The 25,018-nt window shown below is 36.8% G+C and overlaps 1 protein-coding gene across 5 annotated transcripts in view; it reads left to right on the forward strand.

Moving 5' to 3' along the window:
- Positions 1-25,018, forward strand: part of ERCC6L2 (ERCC excision repair 6 like 2) — a 174,272-nt gene that overhangs the window by 77,056 nt on the left and 72,198 nt on the right. For all 5 annotated transcript variants that reach the window (XM_065946782.1, XM_065946780.1, XM_065946779.1 and 2 more), the window contains exons 12-13: positions 8,638-8,733; positions 20,945-21,044. In XM_065946782.1, the coding sequence (XP_065802854.1) occupies positions 8,638-8,733; positions 20,945-21,044 (196 nt within the window). The remainder of the gene's footprint in view (positions 1-8,637; positions 8,734-20,944; positions 21,045-25,018) is intronic.

Below are 25,018 nucleotides of genomic sequence, written 5' to 3' on the forward strand. Positions count from 1 at the left end.
TAACTATGACACAGAAGCAACCTAAGTGTCTACTGATAAATGAAATGGATAATGATTACACACACACATATATATACTTTATGTGTATATACATACATATGTATATAATGGAATATTACTTAGCCATTAAAAGGATGAAATCTTGCCCTTTGTGACAACATGGGTGAATCTACAGTGTATAATCTAAGTGAAGTAAATCAAATGGAGAAAGACAAGTACTATATGATTTCCCTTACATATAGTATCTAAAAAATAAAAGGACAAACATAGCAAAACAGACTCAGATACAGAGAACAGGCTAGTGGTTGCCCAAAGGGAAGGAGTAGGGAGAAGGGGTTAAAAGGTGCAGGGGATTGAGAGGGTCAGAATAAAGAAGTCATGCAGATACAGTGTATAGCATAGGAATATACTCAAGTTTTTAAAAAGATCTTCCTTACATTTTTCAAATCTAACTGACCATTTATATATATTTTTTGTTTTTTTGATTTCTAGCTTTTATTTCTTTAGTAGTATTAGTCATTTTTAAAAATATCTTTTTGAATGGCATTTTTACTCTATTTAATTCCTATTTTGGGGGGGTGCTAATCCTTCTATTTGTTCTTCCCTCTGGCTCTTGCTCATGGTAGATGGTTTCTTCACACATTTTGTAATTTTTTATTTTGAGCTTATCTTCAGTGGGGCTTTTTTCTCTGTTAATCCTTAGGAGACTGGTTGTAGCAGTTCTCCATTACTGTGGTTTTACTTTGACTTCTCTGTTAGGTATCCCAACCAGGGCACAAGAAGTTTTTGGATTCCTGTTTTCCTGTGACTGAATTCAAAGGATGATTTGTTACCTAAGTCCTTACATTTGTTACATAAAGAACTTTACAAAACATAATAAGTACATTCATCAGCTATATTTTTCAAAAGAGCTACACTCAGTTTTGTTTTGTTTTTCTTGTTTTGCAAAAATTTATATTTAATATCTGGGTGTTGAAACAAAAGACTTTCACACTGGCTCAGTTCATTATTTTTACCAGAATCCTCATTCTTCATTGTCTTTTAGTTTATCAACAGCTTGGACTTTGTGTTATGTTAAAGGGAAATTTGGTTTTCTTTTACTTCCCCCTCCCCATTTTCCATGTAGTCTTTACTCTTTTTATTTTTTGTCTATTAATTTTTAGCCTTAAATAATATACTTTAATCTTTGATTTTTAGTCCAGCAACTTTCTACAGTATCTCCTAAGTACTTGTAATGTGTGGTATTAACATTAGCACACATCCACCGTGTCTTCTACTTTTGTCATCTGTCTATATTATCTATCAGCTATTTTAGCAAATAACTTTGCATGCCAGAATATATAGAAAATAAATTTTATGTATTTTTGAATATCATAAAATGTCTTCTATGTGATCTCTCATGTAATTGCTTTGGCCAACTGTAGGGAATCTCTTTTCAGGTCTTTGTAGGTATTCAATTCAGTTCAGTTCAGTCGCTCAGTCGTGTCCAACTCCTTGCGACCCCGTGAACCGCAGCACGCCAAGCCTCCCTGTCCATCACCAACTCCCAGAGTTTACCCAAACTCATGTCCATTGAATCGGTGATGCCATCTAACCATCTCATCCTCTGTTGTCCCCTTCTCCTCCTGCCTTCAGTCTTTCCCAATATCAGGGTCTTTTCCAATGAGTCAACTCTTCGCATCAGGTGGCCAAAATATTGGAGTTTCAGCTTCAACATCAGTCCTTCCAATGAACACCCAGGACTGGGAAATTCTCTTTGATTATTTCTTTGACAATGGCTTCTCTTCACGTTTTTCTAGTGTCTCTCTTGGTCACTAGGTTATCTGATTTTAGTGTTCCTACAATGATTCTTTTTAGGGGGAGGACAGAGTTGCACTGTGTAGCTTGTGGAATCTTAGTTCCCCAACCAGGAGTAAACACAGGCCCTCAGCAGTGAAAGCTCGGAACCCTAACCACTGGACCACCAGGGAATTCCCCTAAAATGATTCTTTAAACCTGTGGACTTTGATCTCTTACTTTGTGTTCTTAATCTTTTTTTTGGCTCTATATCTGAAAAAAAAATGGCATTTTCCAATCTTATTATTTTATTTTAAATAAGTTTCAGTCTTTTAAATTATGTCTTTATTTTTTTGCTTTGAACTCTCATTTTGTGAATAATCTTTATTCTGGAATGTCAATACCTTAAAGCTTAGCTTTCCATGATCATCTCATTCAGCTCATCAAAGGAGGGTTTTCTGGCATTTTTCCTGGGGTTGGAATTTTTATTGGAATCACTGAATTTATAAATGGCTTTGTAGAAAAATGACATTTTAATGCTTTCGAACCTTCCTATCTATGAGCATGGTATTGGTTAAATATATTTAGGCTTCTCAGTAAGTGAATACTTTATTCGCCCTTTAAAAAAAAAAACTTATTTGGCGGTGCCAAGTCTTTGTTGTGGCATGCAGTATCTTCGATCGTCATTATGGCATGCAGGATTTTTATAATAGTTAATACATAACAATAAAATCTAATTCACTGATGGCATTTTTTTGTGAAACATTAAGATATGGTTAAATATAATTTTTATATATTTTTGATACAAAATAGAATGTGAAAGACCTAAAGAATGAATAGCCTGCATGTTGATTATGGGTCTGTCTTTATACCATTTCTCAGGCTGAAAAGAGCTATATTCTTTTGTATTTTATTGCATAAGGAGTAAAGCTTTTGCTCTTAGCCATAGGAGAGGAGTGACAGGTTTGAAAAGTTTGCACTTCTCAATTGTATTATCATTAAATAGAGAATCATCTCGTGTCTAGAGATAGAGTTTAGAGATTACTTTTTTTCTTTAAAAGAAATACTGCCTCTGAATTAACTTGGACAGTCTTCAAAATATCTTTGAAGATTGTTACCTCAACTAGTGGTGACCTTCCTGTTACTCATTTAGGACATCTGAGGTAAATTCATGTCACAACTTACTGAACAGTTAACTAGACTTATTTTTGGTATTAAGTGTTAGAAAATATTTCTTACTCTCCAATTTTATTTTAATCATAACTAGTTGATTTTTCACATAATAGTGTAATTATGTAATCTTATGAACCTTGATTTTTCAAAAATTTCCCCATCACAATAGTAGACAGGTAAACTAACTTTTCTTCTACTTGTTTGGTTTCTAAATCACCTACTCCCCTAATTTACTTATTTTTAGAATTTTTTCCCAACCTTACTCTTTATCCCACCTCATTCCTTTCTTTGAGTTTAAGTCTCTGTGATACCTTTTTGCTATTGCCTCTAATTAAAGCTATTTTCCAAAGGAGCTAATTCAATTTCTGTTGAATATTGAACCTTAAGTCAGGATGCCTGGGTTTGAATCCAGACGTTAGCCGCTTCAATGACTTTTAAGCAAGTAAATTAATATTTCTGATTCTCAATTTCCTCATCTGTAAAAATGAGAATAATAGTTCATAGAACTATGTTGAGGATGAAAGTATAGGATATATGAAAATTTCTCACACCATTCCTGGTATATAGTAGACACTCTATAAATATTAATTTCTTTCTATTTGACAGAAACTGTGTAAGAGAAGACTGTTAACATTTTCTCTCCCTGGATGAATAGTATCTAGTATAAAGATTCTGAAAAGGGAAAAACAGCAAGAGAAAGCCTCAGTGAAAGGCTTTGAAGGTTGAGATTAGAAAAGTGTAGAATATAAAGGAAATGGTTTTATTCTTGGATATTAAGTTTTCCTTTTTAAAAATACAAAATTTTATTATTGTATAATAAAATAATTGCTAAATGTAGGGTATTTAGACACAGAAAGTTCAAAATATGAGAGGATAACAGTTATTATTAGGTAAAATCTAAAAAGGTGTGTAGGCAGCTGAAATCTTTAAATCAGTAGACAAACATTTTATTATTCAGTTTTGCTAGATATATTTAGGAAAAATATCATTATAAATAACTTCATTCCAAAATGAATTATCTTCTGATATGTTTTGACTGGTAGAAAAATGAATTTGTCAGATCCATTAAACAATTCCATATTTTTAAAGCTGTCAAAATATGCATATATCTTTTGTGGCTTCTTTTCACTGTATATTTTAACCAGAGGTCAAATTAAATGAAGACAAAACTTTGACTCTCCACAGAATTGAGAAGTTTTAAATAGACGAATGGCATCCTTAGTTTTCTCTACATGTATGCTTAGTAGCTCAGTCATGTCTGACTCTCTGTGACCCCACGGACTGTAGCCCACTAGGCTCCTCTGTCCGTGGGATTTTTCCAGGCAAGAGTACTAGAGTGGGTTGCCGTTTCTTCCTCCAGGGGATCTTCTTGGCCCAGGGATCAAACCTGCATTTCCAGTGTCTCCTCCATTGTTAGGCAGATTCTTTACCACTGGGCCACCTGGGAAGCCACTAGTTTTCTATATTCTGTACTTTAAATTATTTTATGTAGTGTGGGAATGGATCTGAGGTCAAAGGAAAGGGAAGACTGGAGACCAATGAAGTTATGATATCAAGGTTTTAAATAGGGGAAGGGAAAATAGAGATGAAGAAGGGACTCATGAAAAAGAAAAAAAAAAAACTTTTTTGAGGTAAATTTGATAGGACTGGATATTGGTTGGCTTTTTTAGTTGTTTTATCTTGCTTCTAAGTCTGTTGGTGACAGATTCTGTTCATTTTCCTTAGTCTGACAATGTCATGATTTCCCTTTCATTCCTGAAGGGTGTTTTTTACTGGATATAGAATTTTGTGTTGATAGTTCTTTTAGCGCTTGAAAGATGTACTGCTTCCTCCTGGCCACCTTGGTTTCTAGTGAGAAATCTACTGTTATTTGGATTTATGTTCCCTTAAAAGTAATATGTTGATACAATTTCTCTCTGACTGCTTACAAGAGTTTGTCTTCTGTTTGCAGAAGTTTAACTACACTATATCTAAACATAGTTTTCTTTGGGTTTATCATTTTGGAGTTCATGCAATTTTTGCATTCTATAGGTTTATCTTTTTCCCCAAATTTGGGAAGTTTTCAGCTATATTTCAGTACCTTTTCATTCAGTGTTACTCTCTCTTTTCTCTTGGGACTACTATGGTACAAGTATTAGCTCTTTTATTACTGTCTCTCAGGCCTCTAAGACTTTTTTTTTTCCTGAACATTTTCTTTCTGTTGTTTAGATTGGGCAAATAATATTGACCTGCTTCTATGTTTATTGATTCTGTTGTCTGTCATCTCCACTGTAGTACCAAATCCAACTAGCAAATTTTGTTATGCAGTTATTTTTCAGTTCTAAAATTTTTGCTTGGTATCCTCTCTTTCTTTGCTGAGACTTAATATTTTTAATTTATTTCAAGCATTTTTGAAGCATTTTTATTGTGGCTGCTTGTAAATCCTTGTCAGATAATTCGAACATCTGATTCTTTGCAGTGTTGTCAAATGTTAATTGTCTTTTCTCAAAGAAATTGAGATTTTCCTAGATCTTGGTAAGAGTAGTAATTTTTTATTGTATACTCGATGTTTTGAGTATTATGTTATGAGACTCTGTATCTTATTTAAAACTTCTCTTTTAGCCAGACACCATGCCAGCCACGTGAGGTAGAAATCCATGTCTCTTGCTTGGCCTGTGTTGGTATCCTGAGATTGAGGCACTTTATCGCTCCTGCGTGGCTTACCCCGCACTGCAGAGGGGACCTTGGTTATAGCTTGGCAGCAGTCAGAAGTTCCAGCTCCTTTATCGGTCTTCCTCGGTCTTCCCTGACACCGCCTGAATGAGCATGAGAGGCCCTTCTTTATTGTCAGGCAAAGACGGAAGTTCAGTCTCCCCACTCAGTCTTGGATGACCAAGTGAGGGTTAGGGCCACAGATTTTTTTTTCTATGGTGTTTGCAATAATAGGCTGATTAATTGTCTTCATTTTTCTGTCTTAAAACTCTATGCCCTCCCTGATTCTTTGCCTAAAGGAAGAGGCTTTTCTTGGGTTTCTTTCTTTTTTTTGGTCTCTGACTGTTTGCTCTTGGCATTTCCAGTTCAGTGACTTCCCAGGTGACTCAGACAGTAAAGAATCTGCCTGCAATGCAAGAGACCCAGGTTCGATCCCTGGGTGGAGAAGATTTCCCTGGAGAAGGCCATGGAAACCCACTCTGGTATTCCAATCTGGGATACATTAGGCAAAAATACAGCCAGGAAACTCGCTGCCATGTCGTTTCTCTTGTGGTCTGTAACCAATCTGTGTTCCTTCCAGCTTTCATAATCTTGTGTTTCATTTTATATGTAATGTCCAGGGTTTTCAGCTGCACTTAGAGGAATAAAGACAAGTACATTTTTTAAGTGTGTATATTTATTTAGCTAGAGTATATTAGCAGTTTTTAAACTTTAAAAGTTTTTAAACTTTTAAAAGTTCTGTTAGGAAAATCCTAGATAATAGTATTTGAGTATCCAAAAAATGTAAAAACCAGCACAGCCTACTTAAATGAGCTCTAGTGCTCAAACTTCTTAGAGATATTCTGTTATTCTTGTTCAGTCACTAAGTCATGTCCCACTGTTTGCAACCCCATGGACTGCCGCATGCCAGACTCTCGTGTCCTTCACTGTCTCCCAGAATTTGCTAAGATGCATGTGCACTGAGTCAGTGATGTCTCTAAACATCTCATCCTCTGCTTCCCCCTTCTTTTGCCTTTAGTCTTTCCCAGAATCAGGATCTTTTCCAGTGAGTCATCTCTTTGCATCAGGTGGCCAAAGTATTGGAGCTTCTACTTCAGAATCAGTCCTTCCAAAGGGTTGATTTCCTTTAGGATTGACTGCTCAGATCTCCTTGTAGTCCAAGGACTCTCTCAAGAGTCTTCTCCAGTGCCGCAATTCAAAAGCATCAGTTCTTTGGTGCTCAGCCTTCTTCATGCTCCAGCTCTCATATCCGTACATGACTACTGGAAAAGCTGCAACTTTGACTATATGGACCTTTGCTGGCAAAGTGATTTCGTTGCTTTTTAATATACTGTCTGGGTCTGTTATAGCTTTCCTTCCAAGGAGCAAGCATCTTCTAATTTCATGGTTGCAGTCACTGTCCATAGTGATTTTGGAGCCCAAGAAAAGAAAATTTGTCACTGCTTCCACATTTTCCCCTTCTGTTTGCTGTGAAGTGATGGGACTGTATGCTGTGATCTTAGTATTTGAATGATGAGTTTTAAGCCAGCTTTTTCACTCTCCTCTTTCACCCTCAAAGAGAGGCTCTTTAGTTCCTCTTCAGTTTATGCCATTAGAGTGGTATCATCTGCATATGTGAGGTTGTTGATATTTCTCCTGGCAGTCCTGATTCCAGCTTGAGATTCATCCAGCCCAGCATTTTGCATGAGGTAATCTGCATAGCAGGGTGACAATACAGAGCCTTGTCATACTCCTTTCCCAGTTTTGAACCAGTCCATTGTTCCATGGCTGATTCTAACTGTTGCTTCTTGATCTGCATACAGGTTTCTCAGGAGACAGGTAAGGTGGTCTGGTATTCCCATCTCTAGGAATTTCCGTTGTTTGCTGTGATCCACACTGTCAAAGGCTTTAGCATAGTCATTGAAGCACAAATTGATGTTTTTCTGGATTTCCCTTACTTTCTGTATGATCCAACAAATGTTAGCAATTTGATCTCTAGTTCCTCTGCCTTTTCTAAACCCAGCTTGTACATCTGGAAGTTCTCAGTTCATGTACTGCTGAAGCCTAGCTTGTAGGATTTTGAGCATAAGCTTGCTAGCATGGGAACTGAGTGCAGTTATATGGTAGTTTGAACATCCTTTGGCATTGCCTTTCTTTGAGATTGAAATGAAACCTGACCTTTTCTAGTCCTGTGGGCACTGCTGAGTATTCCAAATTTGCTGACATATTGAGTGTAGCATCTTAACACCATTATCTTTTAGGATTTGAAATAGCTCAGCTGTAATTCCATTACCTCCACTAGCTTTGTTCTTAGTAATGCTTCCTAAGGCCCACTTGACTTCACACTCCAGGGTGTCTGGCTCTAGGTGAGTGACCATACCTTCGTGGTTTTCTGGGTCGTTAAGATATTTTTTGTGTAGTTCTCTGTGTTCTTGCCACCTCTTCTTAATCTCTTCTGCTTCTGTCAGGTCCTTACTATTTTTGTCCTTTATCCTGTTCATTCTTGCATGAAATGTTCCCTTGGTATCTCCAGTTTTCTTGAAGAGATCTCCAATCTTTCTCATTCTGTTGTTTTCTTCTATTTGTTTGCATTGTCCATTTGAGAAGGCCTTCTTATCTCTCCTTGCTCTTCTCTGGAACTCTGCATTCACTTGAGTCTGTCTTTCCCTTTCTCCTTTGCCTTTCCCTTCTCTTCTTTTCTCATCTATTTGTAAAACCTCCTCAGACAACCATTTTGCCTTCTTGCATTGCTTTTTCTTTGGGATGGTTTTGATCACTGCCTTCTATACAATATTATGATCCTCTGTCCATAGTTCTTCAGGAATATTCTAGAGTAGTACAAAGAAAAAAATGTTCCATAGCAATTTTCCTTGTGGTATATTTGTATTTTAATTACCTTACTTTTATAATGTTAGTGTAATATTGTATTTATTTTGTTATAGAAACCTGGCATCATTGAGTTGCAGAGCAAAATTTATTTTTACTGTTTTAATGTGCTTTTTTTTACATTTACTCCAGGGCTGGTGGACTAGGCCTTAATTTTGTTGGTGCCAACGTGGTTGTATTATTTGATCCTACATGGAATCCAGCCAATGATCTTCAAGCAATTGACAGGTACAATGGTGACAAAATTTGATGTGATCTATAAATGCGTTAATCTAAAAGTGCTCCTGAATTTTTTAGGTTGCCTGTAATGTGACTGTGATTAGAAGATAAGGAAACCATTGTCAATTTTTTTTTTAACTTTTGTTTACGATAACCCTAAACTTTTAAATCCAAATGACAGGCTGTTAGTCATTTATTTCCCCTCCATCTCAAAATCTCATTATTGTGACAAGATTAATTTAGAAGAGAGACTAAATCCCTACTCCTGCAGGAAAGTGTAAAAGGCCACTACTAGTGGGTCAGAAGTTTTAAGAAACTCATGAAAAAATTTTTTATGATGAAGCGACCAGCAGAGAAAAGTCACAATCCAAAGTCAACTGGAGAGCATCGAGAATTTTCAAGCATGGGATCAGCAACTTCAGGATATGAGAATAGACCAGAGTACATCATTCCAGGAAATTAATGTGCTGACTCTAAAACAGATTCCTGTCCCGTACTTTGTACATAAAGAGGGATTGACCTATAACATGTGCTCCTTGATCAAAACTGGAAGAACCAAATCATTTCATAAATTTTATAAATAAGTGGGAAATCAGACTGACAAAATACTCTTCCAGTGGTTGTTTGCACCAGATCGTAAAGCATGGAAACCCAGCTTTCTTTACCGCCTGAGCTACCAGGGAAGCTAGAAACCCAGCTTTCTTAAGCAGTCCATTTCATCATTGTTTGAAAGTTTTCTGAATACAATTCTTTTACCTCTTTAGTTAAATTTATTTCTAGATATTGTATTCTTTTTGATATGATTGTAAATGAAATTTTTGTTATTTCTCTAATAGAACATTTTTAATGTATAGAATGCAACAGACTTCTGTATATTAATTTTGTATTCTGCAGCTTTACCAGATTCATTGATGAGCTGTAATATTTTTTTCTTGCATCTTTAGGATTTTCTGTATATAGTGTCATCATCTATAAACACTGAGTTTTACTTCTTCCCCTCTAACTTGGGTTTGAGTATATTGTTAGCTGTGGCCTTATCATATCTGGCCTTTTTTATGTTGAGGCATGTTCCCTCTATTTTCAGTTTATTGAGTTTTTTTTTTTAATCATAAATGGATGTTAAATTTTGTTGAAAGCTTTTCCCACATTTATTAAGATAATATAATTTTTATTCTTCTATATGTTAACATGGTATATCACATCAGTTGATTTGCAGATATTGAATCCCTTGCATCCCTGGGATAAATCTCACTTGATCATGATGTATGATCCTTTTAACGTGTTGTTGAATTCAGTTTGCTACATTTTGTTGAGGATTTTTGCTTCTGTATTCATCAGTGATACTATCTGTGATTTTTATGATATGTTTGTCTGGTTTTGGTATGAGGGCAATGCTGACCTCATAGAATGAGTTCAAAATGAGAGTAGTTTGAGAAAGATAGTGTTAACTCTTCTCTGAATGTTGAATTCATCTGTGAAGCTGTCTGGTCCTAGACTTCTTTGTTGTTGGTAGTTTTTTTATTATCAATTCAGTATTATTACTAGTAATTAGTCTGTTCAAAATTTCTATTTGTTCATGGTTCAGTCTTGAGATTCATTTTTACTATTTTGTTCATTTCTTAGTTATTCACTTTATTGGTGTATAATTGTAGTAATCTTTTATGATCCCTTGTATTTCTGTGATGTCAGTTGTGACTTCTCCATTTTCACTTCTGATTTTATTGATTTTAGTTTTCTCCCTTTTTTCCTTGAAGAATCTGGCTAAATCAATTTTTGTTATCCTTTTGAAGAACCAGCTCCTAGTTTCATTGATCTGTTCAAATTTTTTAGTCTCTGTGTCATTTATTTCTGCTCTGATGTTTATTTCTTTCCTTCACTAACTTTCAGTTTTGTTCTTTTTCTAGTTCCTTGAGGTGTAAGTTAGGTTTAGGTTTTTCATTTGGGTTTTTTCTTGTTTCTTGAGGGAGGCTTGTAATGGTATAAACCTTGAAACTGCTCTTACTGAGTCCCATACATTTTGGATCATTGTGTTTTTATTTTCATTTGTCTGCAGGTATATTTTTGTTTGTTCATTGATTTCTTCAGTGATTCATTGTTTTTTAATAATGTATTGTTTAAACTCACATAGTTGTGTTTTTGCAGATTTGTTTTTAACTGGTTGATTTTTCCTCTCTATAGTTATGGTCAGAAAAAGATGCTTGATATGATTCCAATCTTAAATTTACTAAATTTACTTGTTTTGTTGCCTAACATATGGTCTGTCCTGGACAGTGTTCCGTGTGAACTTGAAACAAAGGTCATTCTTCTGCTTTTGGATGAAATATTATATCTTTATCTATTTAGTCCATCTGGTATAATATGTTGTTTAAGACCAGTGTTTCCTAATTCATTTTCTCTCTGGATGTTCACTAACCCCAGTAATGTCAGTGGGGTATTAAAGTTCCCTACTATTAATGGTGTTACTATCAAGTCTCTCCTTTTATGTCTGTTAATATTTGCTTTATGTATGTAGGTACTCCTTTGCCAGATGCATATGCATTTACAATTGTTATATCTCCTTCTTGAATTGATCCCTTGATCATTATGTAATGTATTTGTCACTTCTGCAATCTTTGTTTTAAAGGCTTATTTTTTCTGGTGTGTGTTGCTACCCCAGTTTTCTTTTCTTTTGCATTTGGAAGGAATATCTTTTCCCATCTCCTCAGTTTCAGTCTGCATGTCTGTAACTCAAGAGTGAGCCTCTTACAGGTAGCATATAGATGGCTCTTGTTTTTGTATCCATTCAGCTACTCTATGTCTTTTGATTGCAGATTTATTTCATGTTCTTTTAAAGTAGTTGTTGCTAGATATGTTCTCCTTTACATTTTCTTGTGCTGTGGTTGTTTCTGTAGTTCTTTTTTTTTCCTTTCTTCTTTTGTTATCTTCTTTGTGATTTGATAGGTATATTTAGGGTTACATTGGTATTCCTTTCTCTTTTTTCCATATGTTTAGATTTTTGGTTTGTGGCTACTGTAAAATTTAATATAGCACTCTGTCTATTTATGGGGCTTCCCTGATGGCACAGTGGTAAAGAATTAGCCTACCAAGGCAGGAGACATGGGTTCGATCCCTGGGTCAAGAAGATTCCCTGGAGGAGGAAATGGCAACCCACTCCAGTATTCTTGCCTGGGAAATCCCATGGAGAGAGGGGAGCATGGCAGGCTACAGTCAGAGTCAGACATGACTTAGCGACTAAACAACAACTGTCTATGTACATGATTTTTTTTTTTCATTTATTTTTATTAGTTGGGGGCTAATTACTTTACAATATTGTAGTGGTTTTTGCCATACATTGACATGAATCAGCCATGGATTTACATGTGTTCCCCATCCTGATCCCCCCTCCCATCTCCCTCCCCATCCCATCCCTCTGGGTCATCCCAATGCACCAGCCCTGGGAGTTGTCTCATGCATCCAACCTGGGCTGGCGATCTGTTTCACACTTGATAATATACATGTTTCAATGCTATTCTCTCAGATCATCCCACCCTCGCCTTCTCCCACAGAGTCCAAAAGTCTGTTCTGTACATCTGTGTCTCTTTCTCTGTCCTGCATATAGGGTTGTCGTTACCATCTTTTTAAATTCCATATATGTGCGTTAGTATACTATATTGGTGTTTATCTTTCTGGTGTATTGGTGTTTAGTGTTGTTATCCATTTGTCTGCTGATGGGCATCTGGGTTGCTTCCGTGTCCTGGCTATTATAAACAGTGCTGCGATGAACATTGGGGTGCACGTGTCTCTTTCAGATCTGGTTTCCTCAGTGTGTATGCCCAGGAGTGGGATTGCTGGGTCATATGGCAGTTCTATTTCCAGTTTTTTAAGGAATCTCCACACTGTTCTCCATAGCGGCTATACTAGTTTGCATTCCCACCAACAGTGTAAGAGGGTTCCCTTTTCTCCACACCCTCTCCAGCATTTATTGCTTGTAGACTTTTGGATAGCAGCCATTCTGACTGGCGTGTGATGGTACCTCATTGTGATTTTTGATTTGCATTTCTCTGACAATGAGTGATGTTGAGCATCTTTTCATGTGTTTGTTAGCCATCTGTATTTCTTCTTTGGGGAAATGTCTGTTTGGTTCTTTGACCCATTTTTTGATTGGGTCATTTATTTTTCTGGAATTGAGTTGCAGGAGTTGCTTGTATATATTTGAGATTAATCCTTTGTCTGTTTCTTCGTTTCCTATTATTTTCTCCCATTCTGAAGGCTGTCTTTTCACCTTGCTTATAGTTTCCTTTGTTGTGGAAAAGCTTTTAAGTTTAATGATTATTTTAAGTTGCTGATCTTTTAAGTTCACACACACTTAACAACCCTAAATTTTTACTCTTCCCCCCCAGAATGTTTATTATTTTTTACATCATATTTTATATCTTTTTGTCTTGTGTGTCCCTTAACTACTTTTATGGATATACATAATTCTACTACTTTTGTCTTTTAACCTTCCTACTAGCTTTATACATAATTGATTTACTACCTTTACTGTATATTTGCCTTTACCAGTGAGATTTTTTCCTTCCGTAATTTTCATGTATCTAGTTGTGGCCTTTTCTTTTTCACACAGAAAAGTCTCTGTAACATTTCTTGGAATTTGGTTTGGTGGCACAGAACTCTTAGCTTTTATTTATCTGTGAAACTTTTGATCTCTCCAGATCTATATGAAAGCTTTACTAATTGGAATATTCTTATTTATAGGTTTTTCCCTTTCATCACTTTAAATATATTGTGTCACTCCCTTCTGGCCTGCACCGTTTATCTGCAATGCTCATAGCATTATGGATTTGCCTTGGTATATAACTTGTTGCTTTTCCTTTTTCTCTTTATTTTTAATTTTTGACATATCAATTACAACGTTTCTTGGTGTGATCCTCTTTGGTTTGGTCCTGTTTGGAACTTTTTGTGCTTTCTGGACCTGAATATCTTTTTTTCCAAGTTAGGGAATTTTACAGCTATGTCTTCAAATATGGCCTCTGCCCCTTTCTCTGGGACCCCTATTATGTGACTGCTAGTATGTTTCATATAGTTCCAGAGGTCTCAAACTGTCCTTCCTACTTTTTATTGTTTTTCCTTTTTCTGTTCAGCTTCAGTGATTTCCACTGCTATGTCTGCCAGCTCACTGATCCATTCTTCTGTATCATACGATCAACTGTCAATTCATTTTAGTATATTTTAAAGTTGTATTTTTTATTTTTATTATTGCAATGTAATTGACATATAACATTATAGTGTTCTATAAACAAAGTATTGTTGATTTACAGTATTATATTAGTTTTGGGTATACAGATAGTGATTCAGTATTTTTACAGATTGTACTTCACTGGAAGTTATTATACAAGATAATGACTATAATTCCCTATACTATGCAATATCTTCTTGTTGCTAATCTATTTTATATACAGTAGTTTGTATTTCTTAATCCCATTACCCTATCCTGTCCCTATCCCCTTCCCTGATCCCACGGGCAAACACTTGTTTTCTATTTTTGTAATTGTGTTTCTGTTTTCCTATATACGTATTCATTTGTTTTATTTCTTAGGTTCCACATCTAAGTGATATCATATAGTATTTATCTTTCTCTGATTTAATTCAGTAAGCATAATGTTCTCTAGATTCATCCATGATGCTGTAATTGGCAGAATTTCATTCTTTTTCATGGCTGAGAAATAATCCATAGGAAAGCTATTACAGACCTAGACAGTGTGTTGAAAAGCAGAGACATTACTCTGCCTGCCCTGTATAGTCAGGGCTACAGTCTTCCCAGTGGTGATGTAGAGTTGTGAGAGCTGGACCGTAAAGAAGGCAGAGCACCAAAGAATTGATGCCTTCACATTATGGTGGAGAAGACTCCTGAAAGTCCCTTGGACAGCAGGGAGATCAAACCAGTCAATCGTAAGGGAAATCAACCTTGAGTATTCATTGGAAGGACTAATACTGAAGCTGAAGCTCCAGTATTTTGGTCATGTGATGTGAACAGCCAACTCATTTGAAAGGTCCCTGGTGCTGGGAAAGATTGAGGGCAGAAGAAGAAGAGGGCGTCAGAGGATGAGATGGCTGGATGGCCTCACTGATGCAATGGACATGAACTTGGCAAACTTCAGGAGATAGTAAGGGACAGGGAGGCCTGGTGTGCTGCAGTCCATGGGGTCACAAAGAGTCGGATATGACTGGGTGACTGAACAACAACAATAATCTATTCTTATGTGTATACCACATGTTATCCATTTGTATGTTGACAAGACACTGAATTGCTTCCATACCTTGGCTGTTGTAGTTAATACTTCTATGGACATTGGAGGGGGTGAATCTATTTAAATTAGTGTTTTCATCTTTTTAGATATATACACAAAAGTGGGATTGCTGGATCATATCCCAGTTCTATTTTTAGTTTTGGAGGACTCTCCATACTGTTTCCCATAGTGTCTGCACCGATTTACATTCCTACCAGTAGTGTACAAGGGTTCCTTTTTTTCTCCATCCTTGCCAACAGTTGTTTGTGGTCTTGTGATGACAGCTATTCTAAGAGATGTTAGCTGATAGCTCATTTTGGCTTTGATTTGCTTTTCTCTAATAATTAGTGACATTGACCATCTTTTCAGGTTCCTTTTAGCTTCTTAGGAAGATTTCTCTGCAGGTTGTCTGCCCCATTTTTGATTGGGTTGTTTGGTTTTTTTGACATTGTTTTTTTTGATACTCAGTTGTATGAGCTATTTATATTTTTTGGATAATAACCCCATGTTGCTCATATCATTTGCAAATATTTTCTCCCATTCCTTAGGTCATTGTCTCATTTTGTCAATGGTTTCCTTTGCTGTGCAATACCTTGTAAGTTTAATTAAATTGAATTTGTTTATGTTTGCTGTTGTTTCCCTTGCCTTAGGAAACTGATCTAAAAACAGTTGATACAGTTTATGTCATAGATTGTTCTCTGTTCTCTTCTAGGAGTTTTATGGTTTCAGAACATAGATTTAGGTCTTTAATACATTTTGATTATTTTGTTGGTGGTGAGGAAATGTTCTGTTCTCATTGTTTTATATGTGGCTGTCCAGTTTTCCAAGACCACTTGTTGAAGAGACTATTTTGTCCATTATATATTCTTGCCATCTTTATCATAGATTAGTTGTCTACAGGTGCATGAGTTTATTTCTGGGCTCTTTTTTCTGTTCTATTGATATGTAAAGTGTTTGGGAGAGAGTTTCAATTTCAGATGAAGGGACTCTGATAACTCAACGTCACACTGTTGTTCAGTCCTTCAGTCCTGTCCAGCTCTTTGCAACCTCATGGACTGCAGCACGCCAGGCTTCCCTGTCTTTCACTATATCCCAGAGTTTGCTCAAACTCGTGTCCATTGAGCTGATGATGCCATTCAACCATCTTATCCTCTGTCGCTCCCTTTTCCTCAATCTTTCCCAGCATCAGGGTCTTTTCCAGTGAGTCAGCTCTTCACATCAGGTGACCAGTGTATTGGAGCTTCAGCTTCAGCATCAGTCCTTCCAATGAATATTCAGGGTTGATTTCCTTTAGGATTAGCTAGTTTGATCTCCTTGCTCTCCAAGAGACTCTCAAGAGTCTTCTCCAGCACCACAGTTCAAAAGCATCAATACTTTGGTGCTCAGCCATCTTTATAGTCCAACTCTCACATTAATACATAACTACTGGAAAAACTATAGCTTTGACCATGTGGAACTTTGTTGGCAAAGTGATGTCTCTGCTCTAGGTTTGTCATAACTTTCTTCCAAGAAGCAAGCATCTTTTAATTTTATGGCAGCACCGTCTACAATGATTTTGGAGCCCAAGAAAATAAAGTCTGTCATTGTTTCTATTTTTTCCACATCTGTTTTTCATGAAGTGATGGGACTGGATGCCATGGTCTTAGTTTTTTAATGTTGAGTTTTAAGCCAACTTTTTCCCTTTCCTCTTTCACCTTCATCAAGAGGTTCTTTAGTTCCTCTTCACTTCCTGCCGTTAGGGTGGTGTCATCTGCATGTCTGAGGTCACTGATATTTCCCACAGCAATCTCGATTCCAGCTTGAGCTTCCTTCTGCCCACCGTTTCACATGATGTACTCTACACAGACATCAAATAACCAAGGTGACAGTATACAACCTTGACATACTCCTTTCCCAATTTTGGACCAGTTCATTGTTCCATGTCTGGTTTTAACTGTTGCTTCTTGACCTGTATACAGGTTTCTCTGGAGGCAGGAAAGGTGGTCTGGTATTCCCATCTCTTGAAGAATTTTCCATAGCTTGTTGTGATCCACACTGTCAAAATCTTTAATGTAGTCAATGAAGTAGAAGTAGGTTTTTTTTGAAATTCCCTTGAGCTTTTTCTATGATCTAATGGATGTTGGCAATTTGATTTCTGGCTCTTCTGCCTTTTCTAAATCTAACTTGTACATCTGGAAGTTCTCGGTTCATGTACTGTTAAAGCCTAGCCTGAAGGATTTTGAGCATTCTCTTACTAGCATGGTGGGCTTCCCTTGTGATTCAGCTGGTAAAGAATCCACCTGCAGTGTGGGAGACCTGGGTTTGACCCCTGGGTTGGGAAGATCCCCTGGAGAAGGGAAAGCCTACCCACTCCAGTATTCTGGCCTAGAGAATTCCAGGGACTGTATAGTCCATGGGGTTGCAAAGAGTCAGACACTACTAAGTGACTTTCACTTTACTAGCATGGTAGATGAGTACAATTGTGCTGCAGTTTGAACATTCTTTGGCATTACCCTTCTTTGAGATTGGAATGAAACCTGACCTGTTCCAGTCCTGTGGCCACTGCTGAGTTTTCTAAATTTGCTGGCATATTGATTGTAGCACTTTGACAGCATCATCTTTTGGGATCTGAAATAGCTCAGCTGGAATTCCATCACCCTCACTAGTTTTGTTTGTAGTAATGCTTCCTAAGGTCCACTTGATTTCACACTCCTGGATGTCTGCCTCTAGGTAAGTGATCACACCGTCATGGTTATCTGGATCGTTATGACCTTTTTTGTATGATTCATCTGTGTGTTCCTGCCTCCTCTTCTTAATATCTTCTGCTTCTGTTAGGTCCATACCGTTTCTGTCCTTTATTATACCCACCTTTGCATGAAATGTTCCCTTGGTATCTCTAAGTTTCTTGAAGAGGTCTCTAGTCTTTCCCATTCTGTTGTTTTCCTCTCTTTCTTTCCATTGTTCACTTAAGAAGGCTTTCTTATCTCTCCTTGCTCTTCTTTGGAACTCTGCATTCAGATGGGTATATCTATCCTTTTATCCTTTGTGTTTCACTTCTCTTCTTTTCTTAGCTATTTGTGAGGCCTCATCAGACAACCTTTTTGCCTTTTTGCATTTCTTTTTCTTGGGGATGGTTTTGATTACTGCCTCCTGTACAGTATTAGGAATCTCCATCCATAGTTCTTCATACATTCTGTCTATCAGATCTAATCCCTTGAATTTATTTGTCACTTCCAATGTATAATCATAAGGATTTAATTTAGGTCCTACCTGAATGGCCTCATGGTTTTCCCTACTTCAATTTAAGTCTGAGTTTGGCAATAAGGAGTTTATGATCTGACCCACAGTCAGCTCCCAATCTTGTTTTTGCTGACTGTATAGAGCTTCTCCGTTTTCAACTGCAAAGAATGTAGTCAATCTGATTTCAGTATTGAACATCTGGTGATGGGCAGAGTCTTCTCTTGTGTTGTTGAAAGAGGGTGCTTGGTATGACCAGTATGTTCTCTTGGCAAAACTCTGTTAGCGTTTGTCCTGCTTCATTTTGTACTCCAAGGCCAAACTTGCCTGTTACTCCAGATACCTCTTCATCCCCTGTTTTTGCATTCCAGTCTGCTGGAATTTTTTTTGGTGATAGTTTTAGAGGGTCTTGTAGATCTTAATAGAGCCATTCAACTTCAGCTTCTTCAGCACTGGTGGTTGGTGCATAGACTTGGATTACTGTGATATTGAATGATTTGCCTTGGAAACAAACCAAGATCATTCTGTTGTTTTTGAGATTGTACTCAAGTACTACATTTCGGACTCTTGTGTACTGCATTCTGGACTCTTGTGTAATGCAAGGGCTACTCCATTTCTTCTAAGGGATTCCTGTCCACAGTGGAGGTATAATAGTCATCTGAATTCCCATTGATACACAGACAAACATCAAAATTAGTATTATTTTAACTTTGAGTTATAATTCTTATTTTCTATACAATTTTAAAAGACAAGTGCATAAAAACAATTATAACTATTCTGCTAATGAATACATGGCATATAAAAATGCAATTTGTAACATCAATAAAATAAAGAGTAATAGCAGAGCTGTAAACGTGGTTTAATGCAATTGAAGTTAAGTTGATGTCAGCTTACGATAGGATAAATTTGAACCCATGCAGTCTGACTTGCAGAGCCTAGACTTTCAACCAGCCTCTTCCCAGAGACAGCTGCTCAGGAAAACAGTCAAATGAAAACCACAGAAAAATTTCCATTTCCTTTTGACTTAACAACATTTGTTGTAATTTTGTTCTCTTTCATCTAGGCCATCGGGACCTATCTTACTTATCCCAGTGGTCCCTCAAAATAGAGTTCACTCTGCTTTGGCATTCAGTGAAAGCTGATGATAAAACTAAATGAACAGGATTCCTCCTCTTCTCCCTCTCCTTCTGTTGACTCTGACTGGAGGAACCGAGAAGAAAAGGGAAGATACTGACCTCCCCACTGTATAACAGTTTCTTGACACTCATCTTTACATGATTAAAGACCTTTTACATATTTGTACTTTATAGACTTAGAAATTGATGGCGTGTGGGTCCAGTATAACATGTTACAAGGTTTTATCTGTAAAGATTAAAGAGTAAACGTTCTAACACAGTCTGTCACTCAGCAAGCAGTTGACTTACACCAAAGGACATTTCCTGAGATCCATTATCCTTAGACCCAGATGCCTTGTGGGAGAGAAAGGGATTGTGAGCCCCTCTCTATCCAGTCTGCAGGATGTAGGTGACAGTGCAGTAACTTACCCCTGGCTTTGCTGTGCCACAAGAGCACTCACTTTTTTCTGGGACAGCAAGATTTCTAGTACCCCAGTATGTCCTCTAGTAAAAGCCCTTCTCTGGGAGAAGGAATGGGCAAAGGAGGCAGAGGAAGCACCAAATATAACAACATAGTGTGACTTTATAAGGTCAAAATTGAATTTACCACAATTTATAACGTTTTCAAGCATGAGGCAGTATGGCCTTGCCCATGATCCCCGATGACTGTAACAGGTATTTAGAAGCAAGTGATCTCATTCAGAACATACAATAAAACCTCCACCTGGGAGAAGCGACAGAGGTTGTACCTATAGTTAACCAGTGTGGTGAGTCAGGTTAGAGTTTTAATTAGCACTGCAGTCCGTATCAAAACACCTGGGGTGCTAATCAACTGAGTGATCCAGTCAGACAGACTGTGTGGAAATCTCAGTATATGAAGGGTATAAATCTGCGTTTCTGTGGGCTTGCCAGTTGATTAACTGTTTTCCCTCAGGGTTGTTTTTTTTTTTTTTAACAGTCTCATTGAAATATAGTTAACATACAATAAACTGCACATATTTGAAGTGTACAGTTGATAAGTCTTGATATAGGAATATAGCATGAACCCATAACCACAATCAAAATAGCAAGCATATCCATCACCCTTCAAATTTTCTTTGTGCCACTTAGTAATCCATCCCTCTTTCCTCTCCTCAGGCCCCTATTCCCAAGCAACCACTGATCTGCTTTCTGTCACTATGGATTAGTTTGCATTTTTGAGAGGGTTTTTTTTGGGGTGAGGGGGAGTTGGAATCCTTTGTAAGTGTAAGACTGCCATAAAAGAAAAATCTGAATCTAAGAAAAGTTTTGTACAGTAGAAGGTGATGTTTATAACAGAAATGAAATTGATATGTGTATGTTTTCTACTCCTTTTTGTATGAATTTCTGTTTTTACATTATTATTAAATAATACAGCTGATGTAAACATGGACAGAGGAGCCTGGCGGGCTGCGGTTCATGGGATCGCAGAGAGTCGGACACGACTGAGCGACTAAGCGCAAAGCTCAGCACATACCTAAACATGAGATTTTTTTTCAATTAAAATTTTAGTGGTGTTTCATTTTTATGTCCATGAAGCTACCTCCTGAACTTGAAATTGTTTCACTTGATCTTGGTCACCTTTTGTTTTTAATTTTTCTGCAGAGCATATAGGATCGGGCAGTGCAGAGATGTCAAAGTGCTTAGGCTGATATCCTTGGGAACCGTGGAGGAGATCATGTACTTACGACAAGTATACAAGCAGGTGAATGTATTTCCCTTTTTCTATTTAAAAGTTAATATTTATCAGTGTTAAAAAATTAATAATAAATTTGTATACAAATATATTTTTATTTTATTCTAGCTATAATAATGAATTTAATAAGATGATGAAATATACTCTAGAATACACTTCTATAAAACTAATTCTTAGGTTCATTGAATTTTAGAGCTAAAAGTTTCTTACAGCAATACTTTACTGTACACACAAATCATCTTGGGATCTTTAAAATACAGATTCTTATCTAGTAGTACTGGGTAGAGCCCAAGATTCTGTGTTTTTAACAAGCTCCCGGAAGTGCTAGCACTACTAGTCTACAGACCACGGTTTGAGTAGCAAGGTCACAGCTAAGTGTATGCCACAGATGTGGTCCTGGGGCACCCAGACATCCTCCACTCTCTGGACAGCAAGATTACCTGATCCAGGCTCCATCCTTGAGTAGCCTTCTCTCAGAGTAGATATTCACATGTTACCATTTTCTGTATGTGCTGTAACATGAAGACTGGAGAGGAATACCACAGAGATATCTAATACAAAGGTTTCATGTTGGATATAATGAAACCAGGACCCAGGATGCTCCAATAAATGGAATCATAGGAATAGAACTCGAGTGTAGTAACTACTGTGCTGATGTTTTTAATATTCATCTAAAATTGCATTAACTCTGTGATATCCTTAGGGTATCAATTACTGCTCCATTTATGCCTCTAAACAAAGTTTATTTAGTCTATAACTGCCCACTTGAGAAGATCTGGAATGAGGTTCAAGTTTAATTATAAATGTTAAATTTGAATTACTCCCTATATATTTAGTTGGAATCTGTTTAAGAGCAAACATCTGCTACATGTGGTGGTAGTTAACCTAAGAATGATCCAACCTTAAATTTATGCTATTTTCTTAATTCTAAAAGTAGAATTGTACACAGAAATTTTTATTTTTCTTAAAGCATTTAGATCTGTAAGAAACTTTTAATCTTTTTGTTCTTTAGTGTAGCACAATGCCTGAAAATTATCTTTTGAGACATATTTAAGTAACTTGGAAAAAAGTAGAATATTATTTTTTGCATCCTTGGAGCAGCTCTTTAAAATACTATCTTTGACTTGTCACAAGTAAGACTCTTTTCTCAATCCTATTATATATATTTCCTTTTGTATATTTGGTCTGTTGCATAATAATATGTAATAAAAAGTCTTCAGAACATGAAAGTAATTAAAGTTTTGAGAAGTTTGTATGATCTAATTGCTTATTAAAATAAACCTTAGGGAACATTCAGCCATACAACTTGGTAGGCACAAATAAAGATAAGGTGGCCATCATGTGAGAAATGGCATAAATGTGATTAAAAGACTGATTGGATTTTGAACCAAGAGTGCAAATGACAAACACATTCTAGCCTCACAAGTGTTCTCAGGTCTCTTGGGGGGGGGGGGGGGGGCGGGATCTAAAATGATGTTTAAAAAAACCTATAAAAATATTGGAAAGCACAAGAGTTTTCTCTGTGGGCTAGAAATGATAAGGAACCCTGAAAGAGAAAGGGTAGCTGAGACCAGATTGAAGGAAGAAATCAGTCATGAGAGGATTACTGGAAAAGATAGGTGCAACTTATGAATATTCCAAGCTTAAAGTCATAGATACTAAAAAAAGGAGCCTTGGGTTAAGTATAATACCCCCTCTTTGGGGTATTATTAATAATCTAACATGATCTTTCCCCCATTGTACCAAACTACAGCCAATGGAAATGTCTGCTCTCAACTAGGAACAAAACATAGAAATACTGGGCGGAAAGAAGCAAAGCTCCAAATTTTTGGTGAAATAGAGAAGAAAGTCCAAAATAATAAATGCCTACAAACCCCTCCACCTGCTCCCTGCTTTAAATAATTATTGCAGTTGACCTAGATAAGCATGTGAGACATTTGAAGTCAGATGAAACACCACCCCCCCCCCCCCAAATAGTTAGTATGGAACAGTTTTGGAAAATAAACACTATGAAAGTGTCCCTCAGAGATACCAGGTCCTAATCCCTGGAACCTGTAAATGTTACTTCATATGGAGAAAAGGATCTTTGCAGATGTGATTAAGGATTTTTTGAGATGGGCCCTAAGTCACAAGTGTTCTTACAAATAAGAAGCAAAGGGAAATCTGACACAGGCAGAAGAGAAGGCAGTGTACCACAGAGGCAGAGATTAGAGCTAGGTAGTCACAAACTAAGGAATGCCGACAGCCACCAGAAGTGAAAAGAGGCAAGGAGTGGATCCTCCTCTAGAGCTTGGGAAGAGAATGTGGCTCTGCAAAGCTTGATTTTATTCCAGTGATACTGATACCAGACTTACATCTCCTGTAGGAGAATAAATTTCTATTGTTTTAAGCCATCAAGTTTATGTTAATTTGTTACAAGAGATACAGGAACTAATATGTGCGTATTGTGTTTGACTCTCTTCAACCCCCTGGACTTGAGCCTGCCAGACTCCTCTCTCTATGGAATTTTTTGGCCAAGAATTCTGGAGTGGATTGTCATTTCTTCCTCCAGGGGATCTTCCCGACCCGGGAGACTAAACCCATGTCTCTGGTATCTCCTGCATTGGCAGGCAGAGTCTTTATCACTGTTCTACCTGGGAATCCCCTAGGAACTATTATAGGCACTGAAAAATAACATCAGAGAAAACAAAAGTAATAGAAAAGAGTAGAAGATTTTTTAAAAAACTATAAATATTCAAAAGATAAGTGAGGTCGTAGGATCCTGGAAATAAGAAAAGACTACTAGAAAAAAATCCATTAGAGAGCCAGAAAATGAAAAACTCCAGCAATAGGCTGAATATCAAAGAGCAAAGTTTCATCTAAAAGAATGAGCCACACAGTTCTTCTAGATAACAGAGCAAAAAGACAGAGATAGAATACATGTAAGAAAACTTAGGAGAAATGAAGGTTACATCTAGGACTTTCAATGTCAGTCTTATAGTTGAAGAAGTTAACAGAAGAAAGAAGCCCAAATAAAGGATGAAACTTTTAAGTAGTAGAAAATAAGAGTCCACAGATTATATGAGCCTACTGAGTGCTAAAGAGGATAAATGAAAATAGATCCACACTTAGATTGTCTTTTTATAATTGTAAAATACCAAGGATAAAGAGATAAATCCTTAAAATTCCCAGAAATAAACTTTATAGAGAGGAAAAAAAATTATAAGAGTGCTAGAATTAGGTAGATAGCTAATTGTTTTTAGCAATATTGGGTATTTAGGAGCAGTAACTTAAAATGAGGGGAAATTATAGCTCTGCATTGTCAGAGAATGTGAATGAATTTTTAATTCAAAAGTTTTCCACAGTGGTGGAAACTTTTCCTTTGGTAGTGAATTATACCAAACGTTTAATATTCTTCTTGAGAACAGAGAAGGGAACAAGTCCAGCTAACTTAAGAAAGATAGAAGAATACTGAAGCCAAAATTGGCAAAGACATTAAAAGAACAGAAAATTATAGACAAATATGTCTCATGAGCATAAACGTAAAAGTCTTTAACAAAGCCTCTGTTAGAAGTTGAATTGTGCCCCCCACCACCACAAAAAAATGAAATAAAAAACATGAAGTCCATAACCTCTGGTAGCTGTGAATGGGATCTTACTTGGAAGTAAGATCTTTGCTGATGTAATCAAGTTAAATAATGTTATACTCTATTAGGGTGGGCCCTAATTCTGGTATGACTGATATTCTTACAAATGGGAAATTTGGATGCAGACAAACACAGAAGGAGGATGCCATGTAATGATAGAGGCAAAGACTGGAGTGATGAAGCTGTGAACCAAGGAATGCATGAAATTGCCCGCAACTACCAGAAACTAGGAAAAAGAAAGGAAGGATTTTCCTTCCCTTAGAACTTTCAGAGAGAGTATGGCCCTGCCAGTATCTTGATTTCAGACTTAGACTCCAGAACTGAGAGAGAATAAATTTCTGTTGTTTTATACCACGT

Source organism: Muntiacus reevesi, chromosome 10 (assembly GCF_963930625.1).
Source record: "Muntiacus reevesi chromosome 10, mMunRee1.1, whole genome shotgun sequence".
Taxonomy (NCBI): Eukaryota; Metazoa; Chordata; class Mammalia; order Artiodactyla; family Cervidae; genus Muntiacus; species Muntiacus reevesi.